The 13,097-nt window shown below is 36.3% G+C and overlaps 1 protein-coding gene across 6 annotated transcripts in view; it reads right to left on the minus strand.

The window, feature by feature from the left end:
• Positions 1-13,097, minus strand: part of cv-2 (crossveinless 2) — a 167,226-nt gene that overhangs the window by 37,516 nt on the left and 116,613 nt on the right. For 5 of the 6 annotated variants that reach the window (XM_065360242.1, XM_065360243.1, XM_065360240.1 and 2 more), the window contains one exon: positions 12,466-12,555. The exons of the other annotated variant lie outside the window; for it this stretch is intronic. In XM_065360242.1, the coding sequence (XP_065216314.1) occupies positions 12,466-12,475 (10 nt within the window). In that variant the 5' untranslated portion in view covers positions 12,476-12,555. The remainder of the gene's footprint in view (positions 1-12,465; positions 12,556-13,097) is intronic. 6 annotated transcript variants of the gene reach the window in all.

Below are 13,097 nucleotides of genomic sequence, written 5' to 3' on the forward strand. Positions count from 1 at the left end.
AAAAATAGTCTTTTCAAAAATGAAATACCATGAGCGAATTTTTTGTCAGGATATCAATTGGTGTGTCTATGTAATCATCCAACAGCAACATTTGATCACAGTAGCACACTCTAAGTTTCTGAAAAACCCATCTAAATTGAAAGAACAACGCTGCAAACCTCAGCAACCAAAATTTATATGCACTAAAAATAATTTTTGGATTCTCGCATGAATTTTTAAAAATCCAAAGAAGCTATACTATAATACGGTGAATTTTCGATTTTGAAGACCCTTTTGAGAAACAAAATGACAAAAAGGGTGGATTTTGCCTCGAGCTGATTTGTTGGGTCTATCTTCAGACAGCATCTTTTATTTTATCCATCGAACCTTTTTTTATGCGTTTTTAAAAAATGAACTAACTAGAGACACATACTATGTAGGTAATGTGTTCTGTTACTAAATTACCTATATACTTTTATATCGCTAATTTTACGTTTAATTTCAACTTCGAAGGGTCTAAATTGACGCTTATTTTTTTTATAAATATAGATAAAAATTATACCGTTGAAATGAAATGAAAATTAATAACGACATTTGTGCCTCTAAATTGGAGAATATTAAAAATATTACTCGCGTATACCTGATTTTGAACGAATTATGTTCCTCGGATCCTCAATACGAGATTTCAAACATATAAATTACCTCGAAAAAGATAGAAGAAAAAGAAAGGAAGCTACGAATTTCGAATCCAATCCACACGCACACATTTCATCGTATCACCATAAAAACCTCTCCAATACCTACCCAATCAACATCTTCAACACTTCTACTACACAGTGGAAAAAAGGAATGAGAAAAAACCTTAAATAAAGACAACTCTACGATCCCATTTATTAATTACCCTTCAAGAAATGCGACTTTTTCACACGACTCGAGCGCCACGTTAAATTACCATTTTCACATGCTCAGCGTCATCAATAACACAGAAAAATCAGATAAGCGCGAATTCAAATCGGTTGTAGAAAAACTAGAGAAGATATACCTACCTAAGCTATACGGTGATTAATAAACATCGATGCTTTTAAAAATTCAATAAAATCTCATTAGTAAACTGTTATCGAAAATCTATCGTATAAATATTCCACCAAATTCAACTGTCCGGTAATAACCTAAACGTTACTATAAAAAGAAAGATCATTCTGTGGTCATCACGATTTCGCAGCTTTTTTTCACCCCTTCCGTACTCTAGATTAATTTCTCGGAATAGCTGCGGGAAGATACCTAATCAGTATAAAATGACGAGTACCCGAAGGAAGAATAAAAATACCATTTATAGAGATACCTACCTGTGAAATGGTTTAATATTCCCAAAACCTCTCGAGAATAATATAGGTAACTCTGACTATAACTAAGTCCGGTATATCGGTTATTTTTTGTGGACAAAGGTCTATTATACGTTGGCTGCGTTCGCTGGCCGTCGTTCATAAAAAATAAATAAATGCTTCGAGTTGACAGGAAACACGAGTTTTCCATTTACATTCTATTACCTCCGGCGGGGTGGCTACATAATGGTGGAATTTCAATTAGACAATGGCCAATAGCCGAAAAAAAAAAATTAAGACCAATGTGTAACGTGTGCGCTGCAGAGAGCACCCGCAAACAACCCGACACATATAGGAAAAAAAGTACAATACCGATAGCCTAATGAAATGGCGTTTAGAGATTCTTCTTTTCTATTCTTTTCGCCCAAACAATCGTCAATGGATTGGATACGTTCCATTCATAACTTATATTCCAAGTAGCTCGTCGAGCCAAAGGCTCACCTAGGTGGAAAAATGAATGAACCGAGAGAAGCATTTTTATTCACTGGCTGTTGTAGCGTGCTGTATACCTTTTGGACCTTATAAAGGTATCTTTTTTACGACCATCTACAATATGATGTTCTTCGCGGTTAAAAGGTCAAGTGCATTTGCGGTATTTATACGAGTAGATAAGATGATTATAGCAATTTTTCTCTCGTCGACGTTCCATTTTGGATCTTGGATCTTCTTTCGATACCTTTCCACTTGAGATTTTATTACGTATAAATCTCGGGACGCGATGTGGGAATATCCTAGGCTAAGAGAAATTTTTCATCTATGTATGTCTTTTTTTCTAAGAATATAGTCTCACGGTGTGCGGTGTGTTTCCGGTATCGTGGTTGAGATTTTTGCCAAATAAAAGATCCTGGATTTTGTCCATAAAGATATACATATATAGAAGAGTCATCCCTCGTTTATATTGACAATAAATTATCCGAGTATTTCATTCACGAGTAGATCAGTGAAATTGTTTAATTTTTAATAATAATAATTTTAAAAAATCTGGACAAATAAAATGGATTTCATTGATTGTACCGTATGACACATTTTTAGACAATACCTGTTTGAAGATTTCTGTTTAATTTTTCTGGGATTTACGAATTGATGGGTCATTTCACGTCAATTCGACCAAAAAGTGGTAAGTAGAGTCGGCGATTTTTTTGAAATTTTTCCTGTGGAAAGACTTTCTAAAGGGAAGTGACCGATGACGTAAATCGCAGCCTTCTAGCCCTTTATTAAAGGCTGCTAGGGGGTGTCAAAGTTTTCAATGAACTTAAGATATCATCCATTTCAGCAGTGGATTACTCAATAACCGCGATACCTACCAAAATGGAACTTTTTCCAATAGTTAGGGGTTTTGAAAGGTTTTTTGGTGATATCATAAAAATCAGTGTTGCCACCTTTTTTGTATGAAAAATTAGCTCGAAAAGTTTCAAGACGTGGTTTTCATATTGTTTTCCGACTCTCAAAAATTCTGAAAAAAATACATTATGGACAACTTTTCATGCTGAACAACTACAACATATTAAAAAATTGAGATGTAATTATTTCGTTAAGTCGATTTAAAAAATTGAAATTTTGCAAAAAAATGTGATATTTTTGATTTTTTTTTCATTAAGTCGATTTAAAAAATTGAAATTTTGCAAAAAAATGTGATATTTTTGATTTTTTTTTCAAAGGTCAAAGGCGTATTTTATTATTATTCCGTTCAGCGCAATTTAGCGCTATTCACAAATTTTACAAATAAGGATTTTTTTCAAACTTGAGAAAGAAAAGAGTTAAGGCTAAGAAACCTAAAAGAAATTTTGAGGAAGTTTTGGTTTGAGTCTTGAAGGGTGATTTTGCCCAATATTGAAGAAGCAAGCAAGGGTGTTCTCAGATAACTTGTTCAGGTAATTTCCAGTTACAGTTTTCAGAAAGTCATCGATCGTTTCAATTTTTAGCTCGAGTTGTATCTGGGTGTGGCGATGATAAGAATTAGATACCTATAATTGGCCGCGAAAGCGCTAGAATTTAAGATATAGTTGGCTGCAGGTCGGCCGTTATACTGACGAGAATTTTGTCTTGTATAGTTTTTAGTTGTTATGAAGTAGTTGACGAGATAATAAAAGTATTTGTTATTGTTGATATTGATTTGGTATTTGGTTGCGAAACTGGGTATTCCAGCAAAACCATGGAGCATTAGTGGAGATTTGACAAAATTTATTTTGGAATATTTGTAGTTTTTTCTTGTTTGTTTTGGAGGTACCCTACCACACTGGAGCCACATTTATGTAAATGTAGGACAACGAATAGTCTTGTAGATTAGTAATGCTGTTTGGATTTTCAAGTGTGAACTTCTGTTGATTAGTGGGAAAAGTGTTTTGAGTTTGAAGTAGGTAGCTTTCAATTACTGTGAGATGTGACTTGTGACAGTGAATCGGATTATTTTTTTGGGTGCATAAGCACAAGCAGTTATCATCTGCAAATTGAAGAATTTTAGCATTTGATGAAGTTGTGATGTTGTTGCAGTAGATGTTGAAAAGCGTAGGGCTTAGAACAGCTCCTTGAGGTACACCTCTGAAGATAGGTTAGGTTCCAATAGTGAATCATTTATACGAATCTGGAAGTAACAGTCTGATAAGAACGATTTGATAATATCAAATAAATAAAGAGGTACTTGAGTATCCTGCAATTTTTGTAGGAGACTGGAATGCCATATAGAGTCGTAAGCTTGTTTAATAATGTTGAAAACCCCCTTTCACTCGATGAAATCATTACCAAAAAAATCAAAATTCAAAAAAATAATGAATTTTAATTTTTTAGCTATGGGTGTGATTTCTATCAATTTTTTCATGAAATACGTCAAAAATAGGTCAAAATAAGACAACTGAATAAATTTAAACTTTTTTTGATGTTTGGAATTATTGAAAATTGAAGGGCTAATGGTGAAAGTCACCTTAGTCAGAAGCAATTTTTGTACAAATCAATGAAAACGTTGTTGTCCTACTTCAATGGTAATGTAAAAAATTTATGGTCAAGTATTGAAAAAACATCTTCAACTATCCCAGAATGGATTACAATACTCATTTTTCCCTTTAAAATTTATGAAATATGAAAAAAAAAAGTTTAAAGTTGTGTGAACAAAAAAGTGACTAAGGCGACTTTCACCATTAGCCCTTCAATTGAATTTTGTAGAAATTGCCAAAATTCTCCCAAAATTCAAAAATGAATTTGTAAAGAAGCTCGTGAGGAGAGGGCTTGAAATCCCTCTCCGACAGAAAATGTTGGCCAAAATTTGGTGAGTAATTTTTGGGATTAATTTGGGTGAGTTGAAAAAGTTGGGAAGAATTTGTGTTAGTTGAGAAAATAAAAAATTACCAAAAACCGTGAGTTTTTTAGTTCTTAAATTATAAATTTTGAAATGCTTTCGCACTCGGGCTGTAGATCATTTTATCCTTTTTAATTCTCTGATCAAAGTTAGAGAGTAGAAAAATTACGAAACTCCTTCCATAAAAAATAATATTACTGTTTTCCTTGAGATTTCCTAAAATGAGATGTATGCAAATTTTAAAAATTTCTCTGCGTGAATGAATTTGTTTAAACAAGCCGAAAATTAGCCATAATTCGATTTTTAGCTGCCCAGATCTATTTTTAAGTCTTCTGGAGGAATCGAAAATCACGCTGAAGGCTCCAGAATGGCTAGAAACGGTGAAATTTGGTTCGAGGGTGTTGACTCTTGATGTTATATTATTTCAGTACTAATTTTCATAATTTTTCCTGAAAAATACTTACCTGCATTTTTTAGTGAAAAAACATTAAATCGCCAAAAATGGTCGAATTGGATCCTCAAAATTTACCAAAATTCGGAAAATCGACTTCTGAAAATCGCGATCCCGTTCAAATCAGAGGCGAACTTCTCGAATAGCCTCCTCGTCAGACTCAATTCATAGAAAAAGATTCATGAACATTGAACATCATCCTAATTTTACGACGATGCAAATGTGCAATGGAAATGACTTATGAGTTTTTGATGAACTACCTCAGTGGATATATCTCGACACCGGTACGTTTAATATGTAATATATACCCAAAGAGATATAGTTTTAAAGAGAGAGATGATTTATAGTACCTCGTTGGTCGCTGACTTTGACGATAGATCTAATGGATAAAATAAGAAGACCCGAGAAGACTCGAACGCCTAAAAAGCCTCAACGAACCGGACCTACCGCATTATCAATTTCCAAAGCTGGCCGATCACCGAGTCCGGTCTGGCCGGCCCCCGAAGCTCGGCAATTTAAGGACGAACCGAGTCGGAATTTCATACTCAATTAAAGAACTATCCTACGATGTCTCCCGCTTGGTTTGAAAAAAAGATGGTTGTCTTTCTTACTCGCGTGTGTCTATATGTCTGTACTGTAGTGTATACTCTACAGCCCCAGCTACCTCTCTTCTGCTCCCTTCTAAAGATACTCTCTGCAACGCTGCAGTTAATGCAGTACGCGTCCTCGTCTGTGTCGATTACGTTTGTGTGTCTATGTCTATGTAACCTTCCACTTACCTGGTGGTCTTTAATGTTTTCTTTTGACCGTGGTCTCTTCAGCAGCGTTGCACCGCTCTCTTATGCCCTGGCCTGGCGTTTCGATAACGAGAAAATGAGAGAAAGAATCGTTAAGATTTATACTTTTTGTTTTTTCCAAACGAGGCCCGTTGTTGGTTTTTTTGCCTTTGCGGCAGGGAGCGGAGCGGAGGGCAACGCGCGCGTCTTCCGAAACCGATCTTTTTGTCGGCTCGATCCAGCCGAGCTGCCCATTTAACCGCAGCATCGCATTTCCAAAGAATTTTTACCCGGTGACTTCTGGGTATTCATGAAAGCTTGTCATCGAGTGTAAGTGATTTGTTATTTAGTCTGTGCTCAGCTCGTATAACACGACGATTATCGCTCACACTCTCCTCTCTCTCACTGCCTCTGGATACGACGTCTCACTCTCTGATGTCTTGGAAACGAGCAACGAGAGAAATTCAATTATCGCTTGTAATGTACCCGGTCATAAAATGTTTCCAGTGTTTACGATCGTGCTCGAAAATTTGGCGCGAATAATCGTAAATCGGCTTGTAATATGGGTACGGTTTAAGTTGACGTGTTATTCAAGTCGTAAAAATACTCGTTTGCCGGATTAATTACGTATTGCGGAACCGTCGTTCGCATCTCCTCGCTCATCGTATTGCCATTTTTGCCGCATCCGACGATATTATTACACACATACCTATTTGTAGTATTTCCAAATCGCCCGACCCGGCACACTATATAGTTTACAATTGAGGGGAATACTCTCATCTACAGTGTGGTATTTGGACGCCGTAGGGGCCAAAAGGCGGGTTCAAAGTGTCGAAGTAAAACGATCAAATCGGTATAAAAAATTAACGAGATTGTTGTTCGGCTTGTAATGATTTCTCCCTCGCCCCTTGAATGCGGCCGCCGCCGTCGTCATCGCCGCGAGTTCCATCTTCGTTTGTTTTTGGGAGATCCACCGCCACCGCCACCGCCACCGCCACCGCGCCGCACAGATAGAACACTAATCGAGGTTCTTTTTGGCGAGCGCAGAATTGGCCGAAAAGCTGAATGCCGGCGGTAGCGGGGGTGGTGATGAGATGACGAGTGGTAGGTAATTGCGTAAGGTTTGTTTAAAACAAGCCGTCAAGCAGGGATGTAACTGGAGCGAAATTCTGGGAGGTCGGAGTAGAAAATTTGCTGAGTCATGTTTTTGGAAAATGAAGATAACGATGACACATTTACGAGTTGGTGGGGCTAGTGTCTCCTGAGACGAGCCATCTTGTTTTTTTTTAAATTTTTATTATTAATGATTGGTGAAGGATGGAGAGGAGGGGATGGATATTGAAAAAAACTGCAGTGGAAACACATCAAAAGTTCATGATAAAAATGCTAGAATATGTACCTACTCATAATTTGATTTTTCATCATAATTATGTAGTTACATAGTACATCATTTTTTTCGATTTTTCCAGACCTTACGTGAAAATTGATCTGGGTAGCTAAAAATTGAGTTATCGTCGATTTCCGACTAAATTTTTGAAAGCTATCTAGTCCTATTTCTTCAATCCAAATCTCACATTTTCGAGCCATTTCAGAGCCTTAAGAGTGATTTTCGATTTCCCCAAAATTCTTAAATTTCTCCTGTAGACTTGAAAATTAATTTCGAAATCTAAAAATCGAGCCCAGGCTTATTTTCGACACGTTTAACGAGTTAATGCACATTTGATGGCAGTTCTGGGCAGACGCCAAGAGTGCTTTTTTTTTGACCAACAGCAGAAAATCTGTTAAGACTGTTTTTTAAAAAGCAACATTTTTTTCCCATAAATTTTTTTTGTAATTTGCACGAGTATCTTCTCTAAACCCAACCCCTCAGAATCCGAATTTTAAAATCTTGAAAATTGATTTGTGCAGCAAAAAGTTGATTTATAGTGTATTATTGACCTGTTTCACGAATTCATACACAATCAGGCCAATTTCCAGACGAGCATCTCGATTGATTTTTTTCGACCAACATAAATTTCAACAGGAAACAATTTCAAAAAATCAAAAATTTTTTGCTCCGTGAGAATTTTTTAAAATTTGCACGAATATGGATAAATTTTATCCAAAACCAACCCCTCAAAAACTGAATCTCACGGTTTCAAGCCATTCTGGAGCCTCCAGCGTGATTTTCGATTTCTCCAGAATTCTTCTTCACAAGATGTGAAAATTAATTTGAACAGCTATAAATTGAGTCGATACTTCTTTTCGATTAGTTTAATGTGTATCGCGTATATTTTAGGTAAGTTCCAGGCAAACACCTCGAGGGCTCTTTTTCACTAGGTAGGTAAGTGGAATAAATTCAAAAAATTCAGAACAAAAATTTTTTTTTTCTAAACATTTTTTTGAAATTTTCACGCGCGTATCTAGTCTTAAAGTGCTTAGCCTTTCAAAATCAAAATTTCACCTTTTCGAGCCACTGTGGAGCCTCCAGTGCAATTTTTAACTCCTCCAGAATTTTGGAATTTCTCCAAAAAGCGTGGAAATCAGTTTGGGCAGCTAAAAATAGACTTATGACCTAATCTTGAATAACTTAATGAGTTCATACACATTCTAGCCCATTTCTCGGGGGGGGGGGCGTGGGGTACTAGGTGTGTTTTTTTCTTCCAGCACATTTTATTGGGACAAAAATTCCAAAAATCAAAAACTTTCTGTTCTTTGGGAAATTTTTGAAATTTACACAAATGGTTTTATCTTGTTTAAAACCAACCCAAAACCAACCCTCAGAATTCTAATTATACCATTTCGATCGAGCCATTCTGGAGCCTCCAACACGATTTTTGATTTCCCCAGACTCTCGAATTTCGGCAGAGAGCGTGAAAATTAATTGAGTAGCTGAAAATCGAGTTGAGATTTATATTCCACCAGCAGTAAGTTTTTTTAAACCATTGTTTGCTTAGATGAAAAATACGAATAATTGAAAATTGCTGATCAAAAGATCATACTCGCGGTGTCTACTTCAAAATCAAAGCAAATGTGTTCAAACTCGTTAATCGAGTCGAGCGTAGTCCTCGACTTGGATTTTCAATCACCCAAAATGATTTTCACGCCTTTCTGAAATTTTTTTTTAAAAAAATATGAGAGAACTAGTTTAAATATTTTATCCATCCTCTCGACATTTTGAGAATCTTATTTTTAAATTTTGAGCCAAAATGTACATCGTTGGAACGAGGGTAGGGTAGGGGAGAAGAAAAAAATCAACACGATTCTTCTAGACAACTATTCCACTCCTGGATGAAAAAAAATCATCTAAAAATGGTGTTTTATTCTTAGAAAACAAAAAGATAGCCCTGCGCGGGCGCTTGAGGACGGCTCGTGTTCATCACACATGTATATTTTTTCACGAATTGTGAGACTTTTCCCAAGGTCGTGTAATTATGCCGTTAATACGGGGGTTACGTCGGCTATTTGTGCATCGAAGAATGATCGAATTCGTTCGAGGCGATTTATACATGTCTATAAACCTGTGATTTAATATCGTTCTGTCAGCGTACAAATATATAAGCTATACGTCTGCGTTGTGTCTGGCTGTGGACCCACGACGTATATGATTATGGGAATAAATGTTAGGTAATGGAGTAAAGTATATAAGACGACGAGGGAAAAAAAGGCCTAAAATTCGAAATTTTTCTAAAGACTTTCTCACGGGCGTTTGCCTCATCGTAAACCATCAAGTGTGTAATTTCGAGTACATATATAACGTGTTCATCTTCACTCCCTCTTTCTGTGTAAGGTAGATTCCTCGAAGCTTCGAAAATTGATGCATCATGATGGTCGTGAATTTGCCGCGATGGCATGGCCGTTCATCTCAGTGCGATGATGTTTTTTTGGACGATTCACGCGAGATGTACCAACTACAAATATATAAGAGATGCAGGTAGGTATTCCTGAAAACTTTAAGATGCATCTCGCGGTACGGGTAATTACAAATCACACACGAAGAGGACGAGTGCTCGGCAATAGGGAGGCGGCTGCATAGCGTGTGTGACGGTAATCTTGACAAAGATTTCCGTACCTTTGGAATGACAATTCGTTTTATGGTACTCGTATAGTTACAAGATGATCTAGTTTCTGGCCAGATTCGAGGTAATTATCAAGCGTCGAGAGTCGTGGATGATAATTTTTCCACTTTTTTTTTACCGTCCGCAGATGAAATTAATATAAAGTATGGCGACGACAACGTGTTTGGGATGGTAATTTGTGGTACCGAAGTGTTTTATTGTGAAAGGTTGCCAGAGTCGGACCACCTGCATTTTTTAGATATAAGAGTCAAGATTTTTTAGCTGCGAAAGTTTGGGGAACACGTTACCATTTTTTTCCCCGAAGATGTCAGCGTTTTGAATACATCATCACTCATCAGTGTTCTCACAATGAACTTTTTCACCTCTCGGTTTCTTAGTGTTGAGTGTTGAGAAATTTGTTGCTTTAATTTGAGGTTTTAAATTTCTAGAAAAAAAAACACTTTTTAATCCGTCACCTCGGATTTGCGATTCAGCTGCTCTAATCGATTTGAAATGTTAAATTTATGACAGGATTAAATTTTCAGCTGTCGAAGTCGATTACAACTTCTTCTAGAGCGATTTGAAATTGCTGAGGAAAAGGCAACTTTTGCTGGAGGCTTCAGAATCGGTTTGAAAATACAGGCAATAGAATCCAGGGCTCAACTTTAGCATGTAAACGAGTTTCAGATTTTTTCCCAAAATAATAAATGCATCAATAGGACTCTTCTGCACAATTTTTAAAATTTCGCCAAAAATAAAAACTTAGCTCTGGTGACTCAAAATTTAGTTTCAAGGTCAGGGTGATATGCTCTTTCAGTGGGCCAAATTTCAGCTCAATCGGATTTTCGCCCAAAATTTGGAAACAATTTTTAATTCTGGTCAAAATTGGTTCTTTTAGAAAATATAAAAATTATGTTCTAAAAAAAATGAAGAATTTTGAAATCTTTTGCCCTCGCCTTACTTTGGGCCTTTATTTATTCCGAAACCTATTTATAAAAGTTGAAAATGTGGAACCCCCCCCCCCCCAGAAAATCCACTTTTTGCATCCGTTATTTCACTTTTCGAATTATCAATTTTTCAAAGCTTTTACCATCGCTTTGTTCGGACAAAAATCGAAAATTTTCCAAAAATATTTCACCTTCGCTTCGCTTGGGCAAAGAAATGTTCTATTTTCTTTTTAAATTTCATTTTCAAAGGCCAGCATCGCTTTTGAATATTTAAAATTATTCAACATTAAGGTTTTCAACTCTCCCTTCCAAAATTTGTTCGAACGACTGCATAATTAGCGGGGAAAAGGCTTTATTGGAGTAAAAAGTTATGAAAATTTCAGTCTCACCTCCTCTTCCCTCCACATCATTTCGTCTCGCCTATCTGTTGACGAGTTGTTAAAGTTTCCCTGTCAGCAACTTCTACTCGCTCCGATAACTTTACACGAACAGAGAATTTTCAACATGTAAATTATCGCTCGATTGTGGTCACAATTCCGACTCTCAATCCAACACAACTCACAAGTGCTAGAAATTTCTCATCCATAAGGTATACTCGTGTAGCACTTTATGCTACATCTTTTTTCTACACAACTACTCGATGTAAAAACTCGTCCAACATTTTTCGAATAATTTAATCGTATCTATTATAAATCATCTTCTTTTAAACAGCGGTTTTCTCAAATACTTTAGCGTAAGTATTCGTCCGCATTCGAGTACGTTTTTACTTCTAAGACTCGCCGAAATATCCACCACACGTCTTCATAAACGAGTTAAATCATAATCTCTCAACATGGCATATCTATACGTATCTACATACGTAAATCCAAGTCTGCCTGGAATAAGCATATAAACCTACTCAAGTATACATATAAGTGTACATGGGGCGATGCTCGTAAAAAATCTATTATACACGATTCCACAACTACACACACACAGCTAATCGTCGGCAATTAGTAATCGAATATCGACATTGTTATTCTCCGATACATAATACAAGATCCGCATTAATTACCTTATACCTCCCAAATCTCTCCACTTCTCCCTTTCGAGTCAAATGGTTGTTTAACGACTATGTATAAATGTGTATACTCTTACAGTACATATACCAGTACACACGAATCACAGGATTACTATACGTGTATACGACCGCCGTTTATATATTTGTAAACTCATACTCTTGTACATAAATTACCGCAGCAAGTTAATTGTTTGCTAATGGTTCCTTATGCGCGTACATTCGCGCGCCCATGCCTCGTATACGAACAATCCACTGGCTATATACGCCACGGTATTTCCATTCTAGTGATTTGTTTCAACCAATACGAAACACTATAGCTAGCTAAATACTAATTAACCTTTGAGACAGGTACCAAGTTGTGCGCTAAAATCGTCTCATTAACACTTGTACCATAAACGAAATACTTTTTTATCGTTTCTCGTGCTCTTTTTGCAATCACTCTTGAAAACCATTCACGATAAACTACATAAACCGAACAGCTAGCATGCGAATATACCGAGAAAAAACAAAGTAGATAGGTGTATTTACGAATAGATGAATTTACCTGTCAACATATTTTCGTTCGAGTTCAATAGATGCAGTTTATCTGGATAGAGTTTCGTTAATTTGGGATATCCTTTACTTAGATTTCTAACTGAAATACACACGTAAAAAAAAAACACATTGCAACGATTAGAATCTCGCAATTACACAACTACTACAACATTCGTAGGTAGGTACCTACATCTACACATACTACATACACGTAAACGTAAGCAAATCGCACACATGCAAAAACTTATGCAATATATTTCTCCCTGTGAGTATTGTGGAATTGGAAGCACGACGACGATTTAATTGTTCGATAATAAGGTGGACGGGGGGGGGGGGATTTTCGAAATAAATACATGACGAGAGAAATCTCAACGATTTGCTTCATATTTCTTCGACCAGACTATTCGAAGGACTCTATAATACACGACATGATCGAGGCATGCGTCGTAAGTCTGAATTGATGAAGTCAAGGAAGAAATTTATTTTGATTCTGAAAATTGAAAGAAAATTGGGCCTTGGTAACAAAATTTCAAAAATAAGTACGTAATTTGTGAAGTTCAAATTCACTGCAATTAACAACATTAAGTCTCTTCACTGAACTCAACTACCTTTTACCAAAACTTCTTATTCATTAAATTATCT

The sequence above is a fragment of the Planococcus citri genome, chromosome 4 (genome assembly GCF_950023065.1).
Source record: "Planococcus citri chromosome 4, ihPlaCitr1.1, whole genome shotgun sequence".
Classification (NCBI taxonomy): Eukaryota; Metazoa; Arthropoda; class Insecta; order Hemiptera; family Pseudococcidae; genus Planococcus; species Planococcus citri.